The 22,831-nt window shown below is 40.5% G+C and overlaps 1 protein-coding gene across 5 annotated transcripts; it reads left to right on the forward strand.

Annotated features, from left to right (window-relative positions):
- The first annotated feature begins 1,834 nt into the window (after nt 1-1,834).
- Nucleotides 1,835-22,423, forward strand: LOC115367867 (Y+L amino acid transporter 2). Of its 5 annotated transcripts, none has more exons than XM_030063832.1 (13): nt 1,835-1,980; nt 5,418-5,500; nt 5,730-5,828; nt 6,087-6,262; nt 6,448-6,590; nt 10,825-10,950; nt 11,748-11,892; nt 14,423-14,546; nt 15,754-15,857; nt 15,995-16,091; nt 16,256-16,405; nt 17,877-18,060; nt 19,251-22,423. In XM_030063832.1, exons 3-13 carry the CDS (start codon nt 5,739-5,741, stop codon nt 19,343-19,345), a joined length of 1,434 nt encoding a protein of 477 aa, XP_029919692.1. In that variant the 5' UTR covers nt 1,835-1,980; nt 5,418-5,500; nt 5,730-5,738; the 3' UTR covers nt 19,346-22,423. The 5 variants fall into 5 exon arrangements, with proteins under 5 accessions (XP_029919692.1, XP_029919687.1, XP_029919689.1 ...); XM_030063827.1 differs by having other exon boundaries at nt 1,925-1,980; nt 5,656-5,828; XM_030063829.1 differs by lacking the exon at nt 1,835-1,980 and adding an exon at nt 2,053-2,222 and having other exon boundaries at nt 5,656-5,828.
- Nucleotides 22,424-22,831: the final 408 nt, after the last annotated feature.

Genomic DNA, 22,831 nt, shown 5'->3' on the forward strand with positions numbered 1-22,831 from the left:
GCGTGCAGCAGGTATGGTCCTTAAAATAGTCCTATAGCTCTCTGTCCATGGTGCTGAAAGTCAGAGGAACAATGTGGAGTCCATTTCTGGCCATTAGAAAGCGCTGCTTCGTTTTTCATTATGGGCTCGCAATATTTTAGATAGTTTATTAAGGACGTTACCATGTAGGATGAGCTCATTACATGGCCGGAAAGCCAAACAACACATACCATCATGCAGATCCTGGGCTTTAATCGACGTATGTTTAATGGCTGCAGTAAAGTATACTACAGAATCAATAAACAGCCAACCAGCCGTATCCCATCTGTTAGTCATTTACATTTAAATAAACAAATAAATAAATAATGGTGAAAATTACACCAAGACATAAATGGAAGTAATCACTGGGTGGCAGCAAATCTCCAGTTAACCGAGTTTGAGATATATAGCCGTTTCTTTTTTTATATCCACAGTTCAAACATCCTTTAAAGCTTCAAAAGAAACTATTTCACTGAGTACATCAGATGTATAGGTTTACATGAACAAGCCTAGTGTAGTTTCCAAAAGAGGATGATGGGTGTTAGTGGTTTGTTACATGTATAATCCAATTACAATTGTAGCAAAATCTAATGTGGCCTATAGTTGTTGCCACATTTAGATAATATACCTGGTATGCCGGTGTCTAGGCCGTGCGGATGATGCAAAGCACCAAACGACGTCCTCTATCGCCTCTGCGTGATATTACTTATCAAAAAAGGGGAAGCCAGCGTGCTGTTTCTGTAGATAACACGTCAGCGTGCATTTCCACTGTTTAAAGTGAGTGATATTGAAATGTCAAGGGGTTTAGCCACTGACTTGATAACCTGCAGTCTCTGATTAGACATAACAGCATTTCAACTGTTAGTCTATACAGTTCTGCACGTTTTAGCCCGTTGGCAGAGGGGATTGAGGCTCAGGGTTAAATAAATCATTAGAAAATAGCAAGCAGGCTATAGAATATTAATGGTAAAAAAATAAATAAATAAAAATGAATTGAAATCGTGACCCTAATGTGATGCCCTCGTGCAAATCTCTTTTTTTGCATGACTCTGCATGTAGACCCACACACAGATCACACCATGGGGAACAATTACAAACCTGGCGATGATGATGGTGATGCAGCCCCGCAGCCGGGCAGCCATAAAGGGTATTAACTTCCCGTATCTTTTTGTTCCCCGAGAATGTGAAGTAGAATATGTTATCTTACTTTTGCGTGAGAGTTCTGAACAGACTGTAGTGTGGGATGCAGTCGGAGGACACCTCTCATCCAGCGTGGAAATGCAACTGAGTCATTTAACAAAACACTGAATTTGATGGAGTCTGCATAGTATCTTGCTTTGCAGGCTCCACGTATAACCATGGGTAGAAAGAGGAGTCCCACTGGAATATGAAATTTGATGTAAAAGTTTAAATAAATAAATAAATAATAAAAAAATAATAATAAAAAAAGGGGAAAAAAGGAAAAAAAACAGCTCACTTCAAACGGTACCTCAGAAAATTGAAGAGATCACTGTGTATGTGTGTGTGTGTGTGTGAGAGAGAGAGAGAGAGAGAGAGAGAGAGAGAGAGAGAGAGAGAGAGAGAGAGAGAGAGAGAGAGAGAGAGAGAGACAGCCATAGGGCGGCGCTTTTTCGCGGTGGAAAACTGACAACCCACCATCATTACCTTAACTTGACGTGAATCCATACCTCTAGAGTCTAGACAAACAAGTCTAATTAAACGTTATGCTGAGGCGCTGCCGGTAGGGGGCGTGCTGGAGGCCGGTGACGCTCCGGCAGCAGCAAGTCAGCCAGCCAGCGCGCCGTCTTGTTTCCAGTCGGTCCTCTCCTCCCTGCTGCCGCACAGAGGAGGCGGAACAAGCTGCAGATGCTTCCTGCCTGCGGAGCGCCGGAGTTGGCCAGTGGTTAAAAACTACACGTGTGCCACCGCCTGCCCTGCTGGAAGAAACAAGACACGTCGCAGGTAGATGACGGTCCCTCTCTGCTTTTCTCTTTACACATATTGGCGGAGGAATAACTTGATATTAATCTGTACATACTGTAGAGCTCCGTGTAGCAGACGAGCTAATGATTAGCTATTTCAACCGCACCGGGCATCGTCAGCATCTTGTGTTAGTTTGTTATCTTTGTGGAAAACTCAGCGGGTGTTTAATAGCTGAATCCTTCAGAGGAAAGCTGAGTTCATATTCTCAGGGATAAGTACAGGTATGTGTGTGTGAGTAACATTATGCTAGCGTTAGTTCAAGTCAAGCCTCGGCGGGTTACCAAGGCACATTCTGTTCCCCTCTCATATCGTGTCTGTCCCGCTAATGCTAACCCCACCTGGCGCTAAACATCAGCGGCCAGCGTGACGTCTCCATCCTCCGGCGCCGGCTTGTTTTTTAGTATCATGAGGTATTGGCTTTTATAAATCACAAACTAGATACGAGAAGACGAGCTTTACTTTTCAGCTCCGTTTCTTGTCTTGGCGAACGTGTGTGTGTGTGTGTGTATGGTATGGGGTGGTGGTGGTAAGTTAATTAGTAGCCTAACTTTTTTTTTTTTTATCTTTATACTAGCAAATAAACCTCTGATGGAAAATGAAAATGAACAGCAGTATTGATGGACGTGCACACATTCTTCATCTTCTTCCTCAGTTAATCAGCACAATGAGGCGCCACGTGAGAGCCATAGAAATTAAGCATGCCTTTCTTTGCTCTGTCCTGTTTTGTCTGTAAATATGAGGTCCATGGACCATATTAATGACTTCTTACACTTAAAAGAATTAATCTGTGAGCAGCATCCAGTCTGCAGCTGTACCGCCACGGCTTTCATTGCTCTCATGTGTATGACTTTCTCTGTTGTTGTAAACTCACTGCCCGTCCTGAAAGTGTGCACCGGCTGTGTGATAAGGTTAACTAACTGTTAGATAAGATAAGCTTGTACCACAAAACAGTTCCTCCAGTGAGTAATTTCCTCGACACATCTCATTTTTTCCTTTGGCTCAGTAAACATAGCTGCTGTAGAGTTATGATTGTCTTCAGTGGAATAATTTCCTCAAGCCAGATGTCCTTTGTACCAGGAACCAGGGAAATGATGGAAATCGGCGCACTGGTATTGGCAGAAGCGTGCAGGGTAGGGTAGGTCATGTAACTGGCTTAGTGATGGGACAATCAAGCGTGAGGTCCCTATAAAATTCACCATCAGTGTTGCAAATTCACATTTAACAAGAACTAGCTCAAAGTTCAGTTCACACAGATTAAAATGTATTAGTTCATGGTTCACAATTTTGAATTTTGAACTAAGTTTAGTCCTATAAATGAACTAGTTTCCTAGTTCTCTGAGCAAGCTTGTTTTTTTTTTTTTTTTTTTTTTTTTTTTAATGAGCTGATCTGAGCTATTCTTCAGTGAAAGGTGCCGAGATGCAGTAAGCATAGAGTTAAACCAGAGATTAATTCAATATATTCTGACTGATTTCCTTATAACCAGAAATTTAAGTTAATAAATACTGTGGATGTTTCACTCACCAGTTGATATCCCTGATCAAAATAATCCAAACAGGTTAATACATTTTGTACACATCATCACAGGCCCTTTTTTTAGAAAGTCATCCTTTTCTATTTCATGGTGGCAAACCTGCCACTCACTTTGTCTTTGCCAATGCTTTTAATGTCCTGTTCAACACACATGACATGTTTGCCTAATTCTAGTGAGGGGAATAGAAATATTGTCTTTGCTGAACGAAAGACTATTGTTTATTTTCCAAACAAGACTGGGTGTTTTAAGTTCAGTGTCAGAAACAAAATGACAACCCCTGATCTGAACCCTTATGTGGGCAAGAGCAAACTCTCGTAAAACCCCAGAAACCAAAGGGGGAAAAAATTAAAGAAATCATGGGAAAGACCACAGAAAGAGTGAAGCCACTTCCAGGCCTGCCAGGATTAATTCCAATTTAATATTTTAAGAAAAACAAACATTTATACCAAACTGATAAAGTTCTTATTGCACATGGCATTTTGAGCCAAATACTGTAGTCTCTTAAGTCTGTGTAGAAATAAGCTGTAAAATAAGTTCAAGTGTACAGTAACACATCACTGAGGTGATGCTGAAAAAAAATCAGCAGACTTGTTTTCCATTAGCCTAATCTGTTTCTTGGACAGTTTGAGCTTGAGCATCTAGTTAAATACAAATCAATGAGAGTTGTGCAACACAGAATTATGGCATTTCCAGTGAGTGTAAGCAAGCATGTAAGCTAAATGCCAGTTGAGCTGTAAAAAATCCTCGCCATCAGGTATTTCAGTAAGCAATAAGCAGCTGGTTGGTGTATACCCTGAGGCTCTTTGAAGTTACACCCAGACACATGACCAACTAAGCCATGGGAAATCCTCCAATTGTTGCTCCTGTACAGTTGTTTGAAGATTGAAAAGAGGATCACCAACTTGTGTTTTCTTTGTTGCACCATGGATAAACCTGCAGTGATTTAGTTCTCAGGGTGTACAGAGCTTGTACTTGAATGTGGCATGGTTTGAACCTTGAAGTGCAGACTTCCATCTCTTGAAATTGTATATACCGGAAATGGAAAAGAGTCAGTAGAAGTCACAGATATGTGTGAGCTGTATTCGCTGTTCTGCCAGACAGTTGCTGTTTTGGGTGGAACTGGAGGCTTTGTAGCCTTCATAGCGGTATTGTCTTGTGAAGGCCCGTCACTTTTTGAGCAAATTAAAATCTGAGGGGGTTGTCAACATTTACTTTGCAAAGTAATTGTTCAGCCATTGGTATTGATCCAACAATCCTGTCATCCCTCACAATCTCTTGCCCTAAAGGACAGTACAAATCATATTTGTTTACCCCAGAACACCTAGGAATGTATTCCAGTTGTGTGGGACTTTTGTTGTTTCCATGTTTGTTATTTAAATAATGGAAGAGGATAGGTATAATGGTGTTTATACCAGCTGGAATGTACTTTCAAGTTCTGTAGCATTGTTTTATTGGTTATCATATATGTCACTCAAGTAGGCAGCTGATAAATGCCTGTAATTTAACTTGTGTGTGCTTCACGTTGCATAATTACTCTGTCAAGAGGGTAAATTGGGCCCCTGTGTTTTCGCAGCATGCTTAACCACCATGTTACTCACCCAGTCACTTTCAGAGCAGGTTGGGTAGGTTTTCAGATTTAATTGTGTAAAGAAAAAAAAAGAAAAAAAAAAAAGCCTCCTCAACAAGCACCTCTCTGTCAAAGTAGCATGAGCATTCTATTTGTGCACAGATAGTAGTAAGGTATACTTGTGTTTCTTTGAATTATAAAGTCAGAGATTTAATAAATGTTTGTCATGTTTGCCCACTCTGGCTCTAAACGAGAGCTAAAATAGATTACCTGTCACAGGCTTGTTTCACACTGACAGTTGCTTGTTTTCTTTACAGATGTGCCAGTAAAAAGACAACAACACACAACCAGCAGACACGACCATGGCTGTTATTTGAGAAGGCAGAGCCACAGCCACCTGGTGACCTTCCCAAGTCTCTTTTCCCTTTGCTTTGTACACTCTGCCTTTTTTGTTTTGTCATTTTATCCAGTATCTCAGTCCCACATTCTTAAATCCAGCCCCTCGATTTCTGCTGCTGCTGGAAATTGGTCTATCCTGTTACTCTCTCGTCCCAGTTTGTTGTTAGTTGTTCTGGTTTGAAGGCCATACCGCTGCCAACATGGTTGCTGAAGCTGACACCATGTCTCAGGGCAGTGCCATGCGACTGAAGCAGGAGATCTCCCTTCTGCACGGCGTCTGCCTCATCGTGGGCAACATGATTGGCTCCGGCATCTTCGTCTCGCCCAAGGTAGGAGGGCCTGCCTTACGTGCCTAAAGACCTTATTTGTCGTGATATTTTAACCATTTTTAAGCCTACCTCTATCTTATATGATCGAAAAATGCAAATTGTGCATAGGTCTGAAGGCTAATGTTTTAAGGGTTCTTCAGTCTTTAATAGGGACTTTAAGGGGATTAATAAAGGGTAAAATAAAGGCTCTCTTTTTGTCATGGGATACTGTTTTTTTGCTACATCTGTTTAATTTTCGGCACTCTGCTCTGTCCCCAGGGGGTTCTTTTGTACACAGGCTCATTTGGCCTGTCTCTGATAGTGTGGGCCATTGGAGGGGTGTTCTCTGTGTTCGGGGCATTGTGTTATGCTGAACTTGGCACTACAATCCGCAAATCTGGAGCCTCCTATGCCTACATCCTGGAGTCCTTTGGAGGTTTCTTGGCTTTTATTCGGTATGTGGCCTTGCAGTTATATTTTCTCTGTTTATGTTTTACCCCCAAAAATGTTGTTTTTTTTGTTTTTTTTGTTTTTTTTTGTTTGTTTGTTTTTGACCATACAAAAGAATTGACAAATCCGACAAAGTGCATACTGATAGTGTTATCTACCCTTCACATAATAATGACCGGTTCCATTGCAGATTGTGGACGTCGTTGATGATTGTGGAGCCCGCCTGTCAGGCAGTGATAGCCCTGACCTTCTCCAGCTATCTGGTCCAGCCTTTCTACCCCACTTGCTCTGCCCCCTATGACGCTGTCCGCCTCATCGCTGCTGCCATCATATGTAAGGTTTTGCCCTGTCATACACAACACTATAATGCATATACAGTTTTATATCCCAGAAGAACAAAGGTGGCTGAAATTCAGCCACCTTTGTCATTCACACACATTCAGCCGCTGAATGTGTGTGAATGATTAATATTTAAGTGGCCAGAAGATGAAATGCATTGCAGACAGGAAGTGTCATGGAGAGTGCATCCAGCGCTGATAGTTGCTCAACAGTGGGTCGATTGTGTTTTTTTTTTTCAGTGTGGGAAATACAGGGTGACCCAAAAAAACGGGAATCTTTGAAGTGCGTATTGGCAGACATGAGCAAGTGGCAGCACAATTTTTTAAAAAATGAATATTCCATCATTGTTTCTTAAATGGCATGTTTTAAGGTTTCAGTTACTATGAATAAAATATTTTTCTTCCATCACTCTTGGTTTTATTGGATTGTTAAAAAGTTCCTGTTTTTTTGTGTCACCCTGTATTAAATCCTCTACTGACACACTCATCATTTTTAACTCTTGATGTGCACAAATAGATTTGAAATGTTTCTCTGCTCAACAATGACAGAAAACAGTTTAAGATCAATAAGTCTAGATATTAAACCCAGTTCTGATCAAATCTTTGTGTAGATTAAATTCATTTTTTTCATTCATATGGGGTTTTTCGTCATGAATCAGTAATATTCTGGAAAACTTAGTAAGGAACTAGGAGTGAATGCTGTAATAAGTCCTATGAGTGTCCCACAACAAGTTTTTTTTTTTTTTTTTTTTTTTTAATTAGATGTGAGTGAGATGTGATTGCCAGTTTGCATGATCTCCCCATCTAGCCAGAATGTATTTTTAACTAAATATCTTGATCTATTCAATACTTGTATTCTGTTTATTAATAGTCATTTTCCTTGTCTGCCTGACTGGCACCGGTAAATGGCTTTTGTGCAGTAAAAGGAAAAATAGCCAAAGAAGGTTGCGCAATCAAGTCATGGGCAGTATGTGGCTCAGCAGCAAGTCACTGTAGAATTCAAAACAAGCCTTTTGTTCTTCCTGCTGACCTGATCTGTGATTGTCACCACTGTCCATTTTGTCTCTCTGTGTGTTTGAAAGGCCTTTATATTATTCCTTTTTTTCATTTAATACTTCGTATCCTGAATCACATTCATTATTTCCAAGGGGGTTATGTGAGCTGCTGCCATATCAAGTCCCTTACAAAATCTCAGGTCATCTCTTGACAAAAACAAGAAAGCTGTGTTCATATGCTGAGCCTGAATAAAGATAAACAAAGATAGTAAACCTGCTGCTTCAGCTGAAGCTGCTATCCCATTGGAATAGACTAGGATGAACTGTGTCCAAGGTTACACATGCATGTTGTATTTGGTTAAAATGGTTAAGATTTGAACCTTGCTCAGGCAGAATCATAAAGCTTACAGCAATGTGATACAAGTGTATATGAGAGGAACATTATTAGAACATTATTAAATTTCCTTGAGAGGAAAATGTCTCGCATAGCCACCTTGTTAAATAAACTGGTTGCCATTTGAATCTTCCCTTTCCAGTGTGTTGCACTGTTGGCTGTCGTAACCCCATGTTTACTAAACACAAACTGATGTAAACTTCAACAGTATGACTAGCGCTGGCAGCTGTAAACAGAATCGCTCTGCTTTAATTCTCCTGTTATGTTGTCACTATGTTATGGGTCACTGGATTTGCTTTTTGTCTTGTACTCCTCTTGCTTTGTTTATGGTCCCTGCTTTATTGAAGTGGTCTTCTCCAAGCTCTGCTCAAGCACATTCACCTTCCTGTAAAACACCTGTCGAGTCAGTGTTTACACTTATCTGACTCTTAGACGTTTGAGGAAGGAGGCGGGAGCGCGGAGAGGTTAACTGAAGGGAAAACTAATGTTGACAAACCATACAGGTTCTGAACAGCAATGGCATAGAGAGTGTGATTGGTGTTTGCTAACCCTGTGCAATGGTCTGTGTAGTTAGTAAGCAGAAAGCATGCATGCTGAGTTTAGCAAGATAGCATATTCTTTCCTGGGCAGCCCTGAGGGCCTTTCCTGACAGCAGCTGTTCAAGACAATGCTGATAAAAGTCAGCAATAGCCATCTTGTGCAGTGCATATATAAGTTTTATTTTTTGCCTTGACTCTGCATATTAAGTCCACTTTACTGAGTAGGCCTAAATCATGTCTTAACTTTGTGAGCCAACACACTGCCATCTCGGTAAGGTTGTACAAACTGGTCAAAGGAAAGTGAATTATAATGTGTTTGAAAAGGGATTCAGATTCACTGAAATTGTCCACTGGCCGAAGACAGCAGTGTTTAAATCCTAGCTATGCTGCCATGCAGGCAGAAATACATTAGCACATGCTTAAATATAGTATGTTATTATAATATTTTGTGAGAGAAATACTTTTCTCCCCATGCTTGTAGACTTTCAAAATATCGAAAGTGCAGAATTGACTTTCAGTTGAGTTCCACCTGTGATACCTCCAGTATTACAGCCTGGACGTTATTACTTCCCATTTAGATAACTGTAACACTAGAGGAGTTACCCAGTAACTGCTGCATCTTACACCATTTCAAATGTCGACTAAAATGTAGAAGCTTTTTCAGGAACCAAAGGGTTGAAAGTTTTCCCACTTTAACTTCTCTAACTTCTTGTCTCTGACACGTTAACATCTTCCCTGCCTTTATTATAATTATTATTTCAGAGATATAAAGCACATGTAGTAAAAAACAAACAAACAAACAAACATCTGCAATTCAATTCAATTCAATCACTGCCATCAAATAGTAGCTTTTACTTGCCATATTTTCATTCCAGTCTGAAGTCTTGCCTGTGGCTCACCTCTGTTAGTCTCTGTTAGTCTGGGTTTGTTTACCTGAACTCCCTCACTAAACAGTCTGTTTAGCAGGTGCAATATCTGTGTAGCTGCAATACAATGGTATGAAATGTCTTTATTAAGTGCTATAATTTCTGTTCATTAAAAACACAATGCTTCTTACAAGCCTTTGGGATGTGTAAGGTGCCAGGCCAAGGCCATATGCTAGTTAATCCTGTGCCAGTTCAGCCCTGTATTAGATCCATTTTAATGAATGGACAGGGGATTTTCAGGGGGAAGTAAAAGGTCAAAATCAGACGCCAAATACAAGAGGTATACCTCATCTGGTAGTTGGGAACCTGAAGATTGATTTGAGATGCCGCTCAGCCCTGTGTGTGAAGTTATTAAAGTTATAAATCTGTAATAAACATTGTGTTTTGGTTAGGTCTTAGGTATTGCTATGATGCTCAATTATGTGTCAGAAGTTGTTGCAGCAATTTTTGGGTTGATATCATTTGTTTCACAGATTTGGTGTAAAATTTAAACAATTTTGACCACTCAAAAATTAATAAAAATGGTCAAAAATCCCTCAAATACCACATTAGGACACCAAAACCTTGAAGACCACTACAGAAAAAATCATGCAGTGATTTGGTGTTTAAAAAAAAAAAAAAAAAAGACATTTGGAGATTTCTGTAAGAATTGCATTTTTCAGCGATTGGATTGCGAGCATTCTATTCAGGAAGTTGCTCAGAAACTCTCCCTTATTGTCAGTATACATATAACATACATACATCCTCTGAATGCCTCCGGTCCCTAATTTTTGGTTGTAAAGTTTCAGGTTGTGATTATCTTTGAGTTCACAATAGCTCATTTTATACAGTGATGTAAAGTTTCAAAAAATGGCCTCACTACAATGAAATGGCTACTGTGGGGGCTGACATCATAACACATGAATCAAATGTGGCTCATTGAATCCACATGAGTCTCAGCTTTCCAGTCAAACTCAATTTATGCAGCTCCAAGACTGTTTAGGCTCCAGCATGCACAAATACACCATTTTAGAATGCGCAAAAATAGCATTTGTACCGCATGCAAAAACCTGCATGGATTGTGTCCCAAACTGCATGGAATTTGCATAAGGTGGCCATACGAAGTCATGTTTACCCTGCTAGCCGACAACATAGATGCCAGTATCTTTGCTCTGGCTTTAAAGCTGAGCCCTCTACAGCCTCTGAAAGACAGTAAGTTGGCGGGGCCCACCAGCAGGCCACCCGAGCAATAAGGGGTTAAAGGTTGTTCAGTTTGAATTTAATGTATGCTTATCCAACCTCTCCCACTTGTATCCATTATTTCTTGCCTCTGAAGATTTTGTATTGCTTACCCCTATGTTTTTTTTTTTCTTCTCCTTTCCTTTCCTGCCATCAGGTCTGTTAACATGTGTGAACTGTATGAAAGTGAAGTGGGGGGCCATTCTTCAGGTCGTCTCCACTGTAGCCAAGGTCCTGGCTCTCATCATCATCATCATCGCTGGCCTGGTGAAGCTTGGTCAAGGTAGGATGTCCGAGGATGTCTGTGACCATCTTATCACACATGATACCTGATGTATTATCTCCAAATCTGCCAGTCTGATGTTGCCGACCTTGGAGGGAAAAGTCATCACCACATTTATTGACTGAAATAGTCTGACATTTCATTTGCACCTGGGTCAGCAGCAACCAGAAATCTACACTCAGTGGCCACTTTATTAGCTACACCTGCACAATTTAATACAATCCAATACAACTGTCCTGCCATAAAGTTTACTTTTGTGATGCCTGTAATGCTGAGGTGTTTCTTTCTGTCACAGTAATAGAGGTGTACATTCAGTTCTATGTTTGACATTGAGCTCATAATTAGTAGTGGTGTTGTTGGACTGCATTTTATGGAGAGGTGTTTATACTCTTCTGTCCCCCTCATGCATATAAATAGGGAGGGAAAAAATTGGCAACACCTCTCAATATAATGTAATCCAGTACAAGACCTCTGCAAACTACTACAACCTCAGTAGTAAACACAGAATTAAATTTAAACATTCTTGACAATGGCAACAAATCGTTATCAGGATTTCAGAAGTTCATCATCCGGTCAACGTCTCACCAAGGTTTTAGCAGGTGAATGTTGGCACTGCTGCTTCAAGCACTCGTATATCTGTGGATAACATCTCAACTCTGGTGTTTTAGTATCCCTTGTTATCTTCTTTAACAGCTATTATTATCGTACAAAGGAATGTTACTCTTCCCGGTATGGACTTGTTCAACTTGTTCTAAGAGGGTCATTTTTTGCATTCCTGGATGCACACCCATTTTCAGGCCACAACCAGAACTTTGAGGACTCATTCAGAGGCTCCAAGCTGAACCCAGGTGACATGGCCCTGGCCCTTTACTCCGCCCTCTACTCCTACTCCGGCTGGGACACTCTCAACTTCATCACCGAGGAGATAAAGGACCCAGAGAGGTACAAATCCTGCTTGACTTATTTACACACAACTTGTTTAAAGAATATGTCTGTACGTCATTTTAATTCCTACACTCTTGTAATGACAAATGACATGGTAAGTAGGGTATCTTAGAAGTGTGGGATACTTAATGAACAAAACAATGAAAAGTTTAAATGGATAAAAAAAAAACTGAAAAGAACAAAGGTAAAGTGGCAGAGAGGCACACAGATCTGCGTCCTGACGTCCTAAATTGTCTGTTTCTCTCTTTGTCTTTAAAAACACAATCTGTTTCCTCTTCACCTACCTGATATTGTTGCAGAATAACAAGGAGAAAGGCAGTAAAGCAAACTAAATTGTTTATGTACATCTCTTCCCTGCACCTTGCCCACAGATGGTATCATACTTTTCCCATCAGCTTGACCTTAGCTTTTCTGCAGTACTCAGAGTTCATACACACACACACACCAGAACTGGGAATTATTCCTCACAAATGTGAATATGGCTATTAAAGATCCTTTAGTTGAACTTCCAGTTTTTCTCAAAACCACCAAAGTCTGTTATCTGATTTACCCCCACATGTGAGGAATGAAACTAAACGGGACATGGACCATTTGGGCTCTGCCAGGTCCGTTAAGCCTCCATTATGTTCCTTGATCTTCCACATGCAATGTAAGCTCGTTTGGAGTGTGAGTCAAACGGGGGGAACCAGCTGCTGATGTCTCTCTTAATAAGTCTGTGTTTGCCATCGTGCTATTTGGCAAGCATCCAAACGCAAGCCCCCCTCTACTTCAATGGGGATCGTGCAGAGAGGGTGGCAACCTCCAAATTCCTTTGAGTCCACATCTCAGTGGAGCTTTCCTGGTCCATGAACACGAGGCAGTGATGAAGAAAGCCCAGCAGTGACAGCTCTTTCTGAGAATTCTCCGGAGAAATAAACTAGAACAGAAGCTGCTGGTGACCTTTTATCGCTCCACGATAGAGAGCATGCTCACGTACTGCATCACAGCGTGGCATGCTGGGAGCTCAGCTGCAGACAGGAAGGCTCTGCAGAGGGTCATAAACGCAGCCCCGAGGATTATTGGCTGCCCTTTGTCCTCCTTGGACGAGATCTCCAGCTCCCCAGATTTATCCTCAAAGACTCCCCCCCGCACGGCACATCATTTGTTTGACCTGATGCCCTCAGGCAAGCGCTACAGGTCAATGAAAGCCTGCAGACTAACTAACTAACTAACAGTTTCGTTCCATGGGCTGTAAGAACAGTCAACAAACAGTAATCCTGTGCCATATCTTCACTGTGCAACATTTTTAACCACTGTTGTTTTATTTGTTTTAATTTATTTTATCATTTGCCATTATGGCTTTCATATCTTTACTATTATAGCTATTATATAGCTGTGTATGTGTCATGTTTTAGCTGGTTGTCATGTTTTATCTATTTTTAAAGCACTAATGGAGTGGCACCCATATTTGATATATAATGACAATAAAGCTTTCTATTTCTGTTCCTAAGAAGCAGCACTACTGGAATTTGATCAGTCAAAGTTCTAGAGATTCTTACTCCTCATTAATATGCAGCGGAGGTGAAACTATCAATCATACTTGTAGAAATCCTTCTTGTAAGAAAAGACGTGTCAGCTTCTCCATTGACAGTAGCCTCAGGTGCAACACAGTCACAAGATATACTGCATTTTGACTAAGGCTTGCAACTCAGTGCTTTTTCTCACCTGACAATTCTGGTTTTCTTAATTTTTTTTTTTTTTATACTACTGTCAACATTATTGCTCTCTACCTACATGTGAACCCTAGCTGAAACCACCAATCTATCAAAAAAAAAAAAAAGAAGAAAAAACTACATTATAGATGGGCGTGCAACAGTTCAGTAAACCCACGGTTCAGTCGTGTTTGCATCACAGCTTCAGTTTGGTTGGTTTTGAACAACAGGGAGGAAAAAAACACTTTCTAATGTTCTATGTATTTTGTCTTATTTGCAAAAGTAACTTTTTTTTTTCATTTAGACATGTGGGATAATATTAAATCAACAAATACTCTTTCAAAGGCAAAAGTCTACTTAGATTATTTAACAAACATAAAAATACTTTCAGTGTATTCATCAATTCATCAACTAAGTGTGTGGTTTGACAGCTCTCATACAGTGGAAACACTGCACTTTGTTGGGTGTATTGTGTATCGAACACTTTGTTTTCCTCCCCTAATTATAGGATATTAGTATTTTATAGATCAGTGGCTGAAACACAAAAACCCCTTATTTTAATAATTGTGTAATCATTGAAGTAGAAGAGTAGGGAAGGCAGACTGAGGGAAAGTATGATACAACAAATAAGGGTTTATCACAAAATATGTCCCAGAATGCACTGAGTATTACAGACGAGTACGTTAGAGTGGAGGTTTTAATTGTCATGTTTTTATTTTGGTGGTCACATCATAAACATTTCAATAAGCCCATTGTTTCCAACAGCAGACATGCATGATATTTGATAATGTAAGACTTTGATCACTGAAATCCACTTATTTTATTTTCCATTGTAGGAATCTGCCCTTGTCTATTGCTATTTCCATGCCCATTGTCACAGTGATCTACATCCTGACCAACATAGCGTACTACGTCGTCATGGATGTAGACACGGTGCTCAACAGCGAAGCAGTGGCGGTGGTGAGTGTCTGCTTGAGGATTATTGTCCGGCTTATTCTCTTGCAAAACTACAAGCGATTGCATGCCTACACAGATGCACACACTTGTATACTAGGCAAGCCATATTCTCATACACACACACACACACACACACACACACACACACACACACACGCTAATGTCCTCCAACAAACCTCATTAGAGCATCACAAGACCCCTCCAAAGTGACAGCATCTGCTCAGTGTCAGAGCAGCGGGTTTTGATCTTTCCTTCCTGTGCTCTGCCGACATCTCCTCCAGTCTGTCTGGCTGCCCTCTGGCACCGGTGTATCTATGCTGCAGTTGTCCCTCGAGGTTATCTGTGACGGTAAGAGTCGGGATGATGACAGGAACCTCGGTTAGCTAAAAAGGTTTGTGCCCCACCCAGGAGCACTGGGAAGTTGGTGATGTAATTAGGGCATGCGTGGGCAGAGGGTTCTGCTCAGCCTGACAGTAATATTTGATAGACCGTCATTTATTATAACAGGATTTACGGTGACTGTTTACCGGCGCACAAACTGTCAACAGGCAAGCTCTTGGTGACAGTTTCAAATTAGGGCAAGAGCAGCTAATGGTGTGGCTATTTCCCCAACAAATCTGTGGTATTTCATTTTGCAGTGCTGGTTGACAACATACCCAATAAGGAAATGTGGCATCAGTGTGAGCTTAAGTAATATTACGTTCTTTTTCACCTAGATTTTTATTCTGTCAGGGCACCCGGAGCCCTGATATAGTGCTGCAGTACAACTTGTTCCCTGTCCTCTTTGCTGCACAGCTATTTCTGCCTATATTCAGTAGTGAAAATTAGAGAGGCTTTTTCCATCACTAGAAGCACACACTCTGTCACATGCTCACACACAAACACACACTATGACTTACAGCTACCCAAAGGACTGCCTTTTTTTGTGGTGGGGTTGAGCAAATGCGAAGCATAACTCATTATTATGGTGCAAAGAGCTTTAACTATAAACATGTTCTAGTCTCATCAAATATGGGAGATTTTAAATTGTGGGTGCACAGAATAAGAGAGTTGAAAAATGAACTCGAATGTTGGCGGATGTGGTGACTTTGTTGATGGGACTGTGTAGTTAATTCCTGCAACACACTGTGTAACAGATGGTAAATGCTGATCGCACCCAAAAGAGGAATATATGAGTTGAGCAGTTTTCCTCTCCTGAATGTTTCCTCAGACGTTTGCAGACGAGGTTTTGGGCTGGGCTCGCTGGCTGATCCCCCTGTCTGTGGCCATTTCCTGCTACGGAGGCCTCAACTCCTCCATCATCGCTGCCTCCAGGTCAGCAAACACTCTCACACCTGAAGCTAGCCTTTCATTTATTTTGTTTTTTTTTTTCTATTGCAAACCTACCAGGATATGTTTTGCTGAATTGTAAAAATTAGATATTGAAATTGACCTCAGTTTTCCTCCTCTAGGTTGTTCTTTGTAGGTTCCAGAGAAGGCCACTTACCTAACGTCCTGTGTATGATCCACATTAAGCGCTACACCCCCATACCTGCCCTGCTTTTCAATGTTAGTATCACATACTGCAGTTGGTCTCGGATTGCACCCTGCTTGCTTGTTCATTTATTTTGGTCACCCCTGGGGGTCTGTGCTCTTTAAATACATTTCTTGTCAATCTCACAGTTTTTTGTTTTTTTTTGTGTGTGTGTGTGTGTTTGCTCTTTCCTTCTCAGGGAGGCATGGCTCTGATCTACCTGTGCGTGCGTGATGTTTTCCAACTGATTAACTACTTCAGTTTCAACTACTGGCTGTTCATTGGTTTGTCTATCGGCAGCCAGATCTACCTGCGCTTCAAGGCTCCTGACCTGCACCGGCCTGTCAAGGTAGCAGATAAATCTAGCATGAGCAATCAAATGCATCTCAACTACTTTGAATAAAGTCCAGCCTTTTAATCAGTAAACTCACATAATGGGCTGAAATTGGCCTTGCACATATTCTTTGGTAACTGAAAAAACTTTGCCAATGAGGCACTAATAAATCTTTGAAATAATAGTGTAATGGAATTGGCACAGACAGCCTGTTATATCGTGATTTATCATGTAGTTGATTATCTTACGATATATCACAAATAGCAGAATCGCCTATATTGTGATACCATTGTTATCGTGGGGAAAATATCATGATAGTGTTGTATCGCCTGTTACCCAGTGACACCCAACCCTAGAGACAGTCAGAGTTTTACTGTTTTGTGGAGAGCCACACTACACAGGGCTGCATCCACTGGTTCATCTGTCCTCCCATGCGGCATGGTTTGTCCAGTTTCGTTTAGTCATGCAAATCACTTGATGCAAATCACTTAGAGCAGCACAGCCAATCTTCCAGTGAAGTGCCGTGGCAGGGCTGTGTGAGATAAACCAGATAGACAGAGAGAGATTCCACCATGGACGCTGGTGTCCTCAGCCAACCTGCTGTCTTTCAGAGGCTGTAACAGGATCAGTTTTGAAGCTAGAGTGAAGATACGATACCGGTATCATATGAAACTGCACTATACACTAAAGACTTTCAAAATTTGAATAGCTGCTTTAAAAAAACAATGTTCATTTCAGATTTATGACTAATAAAATTTGACTTACAGTGTTGAGCTGCATTTCAAAATTTACTTCAGGTTGATAGCCTTCAGGTGAAATGCCACTTCTATGTGGCATATACTGTTTGGACTTTAAAATGATTATTCCGATTTAGTCTATCATCTAAAACTAACTTAAGTATATTCCAAATGTTGTACACGTAAATTAGCACTGCAGCATCAGTTTGAAAATTGAGACCCAAACAGCAAAAGATGTGGGACAAAACTGGCATTATCCTTCTGCAGCTTAAAATAAAAGAGAGAACATTTCATCATTATTTGATCGTGAGTAAATGCTTTATTCATAAGACAGAAAAAAAATCTCAGCAGATATTTCAGGATTTTAATCTAAAAAAAAATAAAAATAAAAATAAAAACAGGAGCAGCCAAAGTACTTAACAAATGACAAAGCCTTTAATGGGTAAAGGACCTTAAGGAATACTGTTTTTGAGATGATACCCATTTAAAGGTTTTGTCATTTGTAAACTCCATTGGCTGCTCACTTGTTTTCTTGCCCTCAGAGCACCAAACCACACCACCTTTGTCTCCATTATGATTTTAAATGGTATTTAGTAGCCCATAAGTTGCCCCATCCATTTGAGGCTGGGTCTTTTTCAATCTAACTTTTTTTTTAAGTCAACCATACTTACTTACTTTTGTATTTTTCTCTTTGTTTTCTCTCACATGCTTCTTTCTGCTTATGCTCCTCCTCTGCTTCTCCTCTCCAGTTATCTCTATTCTTCCCAGTGGTCTACTGCCTGTGCAGCGTGTTCCTAGTGGCGATGCCACTCTACAGTGACACCATCAACTCTCTAGTGGGCATCGCCGTGGCGCTGTCTGGGGCGCCCGTCTACTACATTTGCATCCACCTGCCGCCCAGCTCCAGACCGGCCTGCCTCGGCAAGATGCTCGGTAAGAGCCTTCGTCTGAGAGCAGCTCTCTTGAACAATTGTGAATGACAATGAGACCACTGTGGTGATGAATGCATATTTAAGTTGTAATGTCCCTGTTTCTTAACCATTTTCATATCCATTTGGCTCAGAAAGTAGGAGGCTCAAACTCCCACTCAAAGCATTTACACTTTTGTTAAAATACTTGTCAATTTTTCTTGTTAATTCACATACTTGTAAAGCAGTATGTAGCACACAAATTGTCACTATGGGGACCCGTGGGTGCACACAATTTTCTCGAAGTCAGAGTTCTGTTAGTCTTGCATGCATAATAAAGTAGACCGAGGCAAAATTGCTATTCTGTCTTGAGGAATGTGAGTTAAAGTGCGAGGGTTTTTGCCTGTTTGAGAGCACAAAAACGTCTCTGGTGCATCAGACCTTGGAGGCTAAAACCTGACTGCTCCTTAGTTCTGGGTTTGTTTAAAAGTTTAGAGGTCTGTTAAAACTTTAACTGGAATGACATTGTAGAAAAGCATGTGATAACAATAATCCTTGAGTCAAATCAACCATTAGGACAACAGCGATTCATAATGTAGATATTAATAAGAAGGAACTTGGATGTCTTTTTAAGATGCTAATGTCCAGCTGTGTAGTTGTCAGATGAAAAGAGGCATCAATGTGTTTTTTTCAGTTGAAAATGTGATTGTACGCATGAAGTCAACAAGAAATGCAGAAAACAATTGAAGGCAGGGCATTGGATAGGGCACAAGAAAAGGAATAGTTCTGGGGCAATCTGCCTTAAAGCCTCCATCTGATTATGTGATACTATAGACCGTATTTATTCAAGATTGTTGTTATTGATGCATATGTTGTGACTCATACATAGGCTGGTTGCTATAAGAACATGTGAAAAGTCTGTTTTTTCTAGCTGAGTTATTGAGATTAGTGCTTCAAAGTTCAAATACGGTCCAGTGCAATGTAGTACAAAGTCGTGAATGTGAAGTGTAAAACCCTGTGTTCTGAACCTCAAAAAAAAAAAAACACCTTTTAATACTATTAACCTAATGCTGAATTTTTCTAACCATTAATGCCCTGGGCTGTTTGTCTGGAATTTTTAATGCCAAGATCTGTTAAGTTCACAGTATTTGCCTCTTGTGTCCAAGATGTTGCCCCGAATAACCCTATTTTTTTTCTGTTTCCTTGTTGTTGTAGATTTGATCTCTCTGTACACGCAGAAACTGTGCCTTTGCTGTGTGGCCTCAGTTGACATTGACCTAGACAACATAGACCCGGAAAAGATTGAATGATGATGGAGGAACAAAGGACCTGGGCTGAAGTACTGTACGGAGGAATTGTAAAGGTTGGAGTTAAAGTCAGACAGGATTTGGACAAGTAAAGAATAATGACAGGAAGAAAGGAGAGGAGAGATAAGCTAAACACACTCTCGTACTCTTCTTTCATTGCTGAGCTGTATAAATGAAGGACGGTTCAGGATTTTACTCAAACAGATGGAACGAAACTGTCCACTTCCCTGTGCTGTGGCACTCTCACCTGCTCACAATGCAGTGCTGGTTGTGCAGCTCTGTCCACACACACTCTCATGCTGCATCTCACACACACAAACACACACACACACACACACACACACACACACACACACACACAAGGGAAAATAAGGAAAACACCAGCCTGACCCAGAGGGAGTTGAGTCAGGAAAGATTTCGTAGCACATCTTATTTCAAGATTATACACACACTGCCTCATACGCTAAACTACAGGTGAACATTGAAGTCATCCATTTTTCACTCTCCTTGCATGCCAAATACCGCATTGCACCATGTGTCTTGATCATGTTAATTACTGTAATAATCTGTGTGTGTGTGTGTGTGTGTGAGTGTGAGAGAGACAAACAAATAGGGCTGGACCTGTCCAAACAAAATCCTGAGAGGCACAATATCCGATCATGGAGATGTTCTGTAACTACCTTTGCTGTTTTGGACTTCACACAACACTCAGTCCCTCTTCTGCTCCGTTAAAATGCTTTCTTTGACTACAGAAAGTTGCTGGTACTGTCCTCAATGAGCTGTTGCTCTCTTTGGTACTTGTAATTATTTTTTTTTAATGCTCGAGATCTCAAACCACACACTGTTTCCTTGACACACAAAATCTGACGAGACTGAAACCTGGAAAGCAGCACAAAAAAAAAAAAAAAAAAACGCAGTTCCTAAACTCTAAAATGGCTCAGATAGACAGTTGTGGAGGGTTTTTTTGTGAAGAATGTCTTGTTTCACCAGTAGGGATAAGAGTATGCTTTCATAGGTGCTGTTACTTCTTTCAGTTTGTATGAAATGTTAATCTGGAGCTTGTTGATGGACTTTGAGTTTCGCCTCGGTGTGTCATGTGGCTCTCTCTGTGGTTTTAATTTAGAATGGGTAATCCTACTATGAACATTATCATAAGTCCTTTACCATGTGTATCCTGCTACCACTCCACCTAAGGAATGCCTGATCCCTCTACAGTGCACAAATCTGTCAACCAAACCTGATTGCAGCCTCTGGCCTGTATTTAATTTCTATGCACTGCACCTCCACCTAGTGGTAGCTTGCACTTTGTCAGAGAACTTGATATCCACCCAGGAGCAAGCTATAAAATGTCACGTGACAGTAATGACACCATCCAAAGCTTGTGCTGAAGTGTGTGTGCCTGTGAGTGTGTGTGTGTGTGTTGTTGTTGTTACTGTCATTTCTCCATTTTGCGATGCTATCTCACTCACATTTTATAGATGCACTCTTTACAAAAAAAAGCACACCCACACTGTCCAGAGTCATCATGTCATAGAGATGTAAAAAGTGCCATAAACATGTAAAGTTTTAACTGTTTGAATAAATGTATGCTGTACTGATTGTTACTGGGTTATATAGGAACTATAACAGATGTATACATGATTTTTCTCTCTTTCCTCTGGGGTCTACGCAGATTCAAATCTCAGGATCAACCTCACCAGTTTATTAACATTTCATAGTGTATTTATTGTCCTTTTTTAACCTTCACTTGTCTTAATGGTTTGTGTTTCAGATATGAACAGACCAAAATTTAAATGTAATGTTGCCTTTTGAACATGTTATATCACCGCCTGGTTATCCATTCTGAACAAATGATCCCAAAGGTCTTGATCAGGCTGACAGTGACCATCCTTGTGCTCAGAGAATGTAGTGAAACTGAAGCTGGCGTTTACAGTCGTGCAGTGTCTCGGCTTCAGCAAGAAAAAAAATCCCAGCTGCCAAGTCTTAATTTGAACAAAGCTGGCCGTCCATCTAGCTTAAACAAGTGGAACAACAGGTCGTTTTGAGATGATAGATCGTAAACACGTCAAGCCTAGATTGGTGTACGCGGTGTACTGTGGTCCTTACATGTGCCTTCTGTAAATGTGGTTTGCTTAAGACCCCATCTATTTTTGATATTGTGACGTAGCTTTTGTGTACAGTAGAGCGGTGCTTCTCAACCTTTTGGCTCTTGGCTCCTCAGAACGAGTGGCGAAACAATTCAACCTAAAAGTGATTCCTCTTTCCAGGTCATTCATGCAATGACTTGATTTAACTCTAGAGGTTGAAACGGATAATTAACAATTGTTTAGTAGATATTTGTATGTACATTTTTTTTTTTTTAAATCACATAAATGATCTGAAGGTTGAGAACCACTGCAGTAGATGACCACAATCAAGAGTATGTCATATTGCTGAAGAGTTTTCCTCATGTTTTTCCAGTGGCTTATCATGATGCTAAGATTTTTCCCTCTCTTTTGAAGTTGTTTCTGTCACCACCGCGTCTGCAACACCAGCAGAAGATGTTATTCATGTCTGTTGCTTTTTGAGATGTCACTGAGCGACTCGAGCTTCTGTAGGTCACCCGTGTTATCAGATTGCTGTTGCTAAGGAAAACGTTGGCAACAGCAATCTGACAACCGATGTCAGCTGTAAGCAAAAAATTATGTCGTAAACAAATTTAAAACAGGAGCCTCACTCTGTTTCCTTAATTATTGTCATATTATATTTTGTCATTCCTAAAGAAGCAGGACGCGAGTGGTGTACTGTGTAATTGGTTTGCATTGTACCAAATGTGTGTGTGTGTGTTCTGCTTGGCTTGTCACTGTGGTGCGTTTGACAATTCATGCTGTGTGTGTTTGTAGTGTCGGAGTGTAGGACGAATTTGTTGTTTCCTGCTTTGTTCAACATTTTAATTTATTGCATTTTGGACATGAACAATCCAATAGCAATTTTTTCCGTTCCAGGATATTTCTGTTTGCTCAGACCAACACAGGTCTGTGCAGTGTTTTTTTTTTTTTTTTAATTATTTGAATAAAGGCAAGTATGTGCAATGTAAACATCCAAATGACTTTGACTGCGCTTATCCTCTGTCCTCGACCTCTAATGCCAACATGCTGCTTTGAGTTGCTGCCTGCAGTGGCCAGCTAATTGCCACTAGAGGTCGTGGTCTCATAATGCAATCTTCAACAGGTTCCTCCAATTTGATCTCTCATGTATCTGTTTTTATGGTTACATTACTATTCACAATAAATAAGTTTTTCAGTTTCTGTTTGTCAATCTTTATTTGACTTTTACTAGAGTTTCGCTGGAGTCGGGTTTTTTTTTTTTTTTTTACTTTTTTTTTTTTTATGTTATGTAAAATATGGTCAGAATTGGTTTTCTGTGTCTTACCTCGCTCCCCCTGCTTTTTGCCACCTCAACATTAAAATGTACTTCTGTGTTATATCAAACCTCAAGTTTGAGTTCCTC

This window comes from Myripristis murdjan, chromosome 11 (genome assembly GCF_902150065.1).
Source record: "Myripristis murdjan chromosome 11, fMyrMur1.1, whole genome shotgun sequence".
Classification (NCBI taxonomy): domain Eukaryota; kingdom Metazoa; phylum Chordata; class Actinopteri; order Holocentriformes; family Holocentridae; genus Myripristis; species Myripristis murdjan.

What these genes read in the sequence shown, in the direction of transcription:
- LOC115367867 (XM_030063827.1), top strand. Translation starts at nt 5,700, where the DNA reads ATGGTTGCTGAAGCTGACACCATGTCTCAGGGCAGTGCCATGCGACTG. An exon ending in GGTTTCTTGGCTTTTATTCG is followed by an intron (nt 6,263 to 6,447) that starts GTATGTGGCCTT and finishes GTTCCATTGCAG; the next exon opens with ATTGTGGACGTCGTTGATGA. An exon ending in GAGATAAAGGACCCAGAGAG is followed by an intron (nt 11,893 to 14,422) that starts GTACAAATCCTG and finishes TTTCCATTGTAG; the next exon opens with GAATCTGCCCTTGTCTATTG.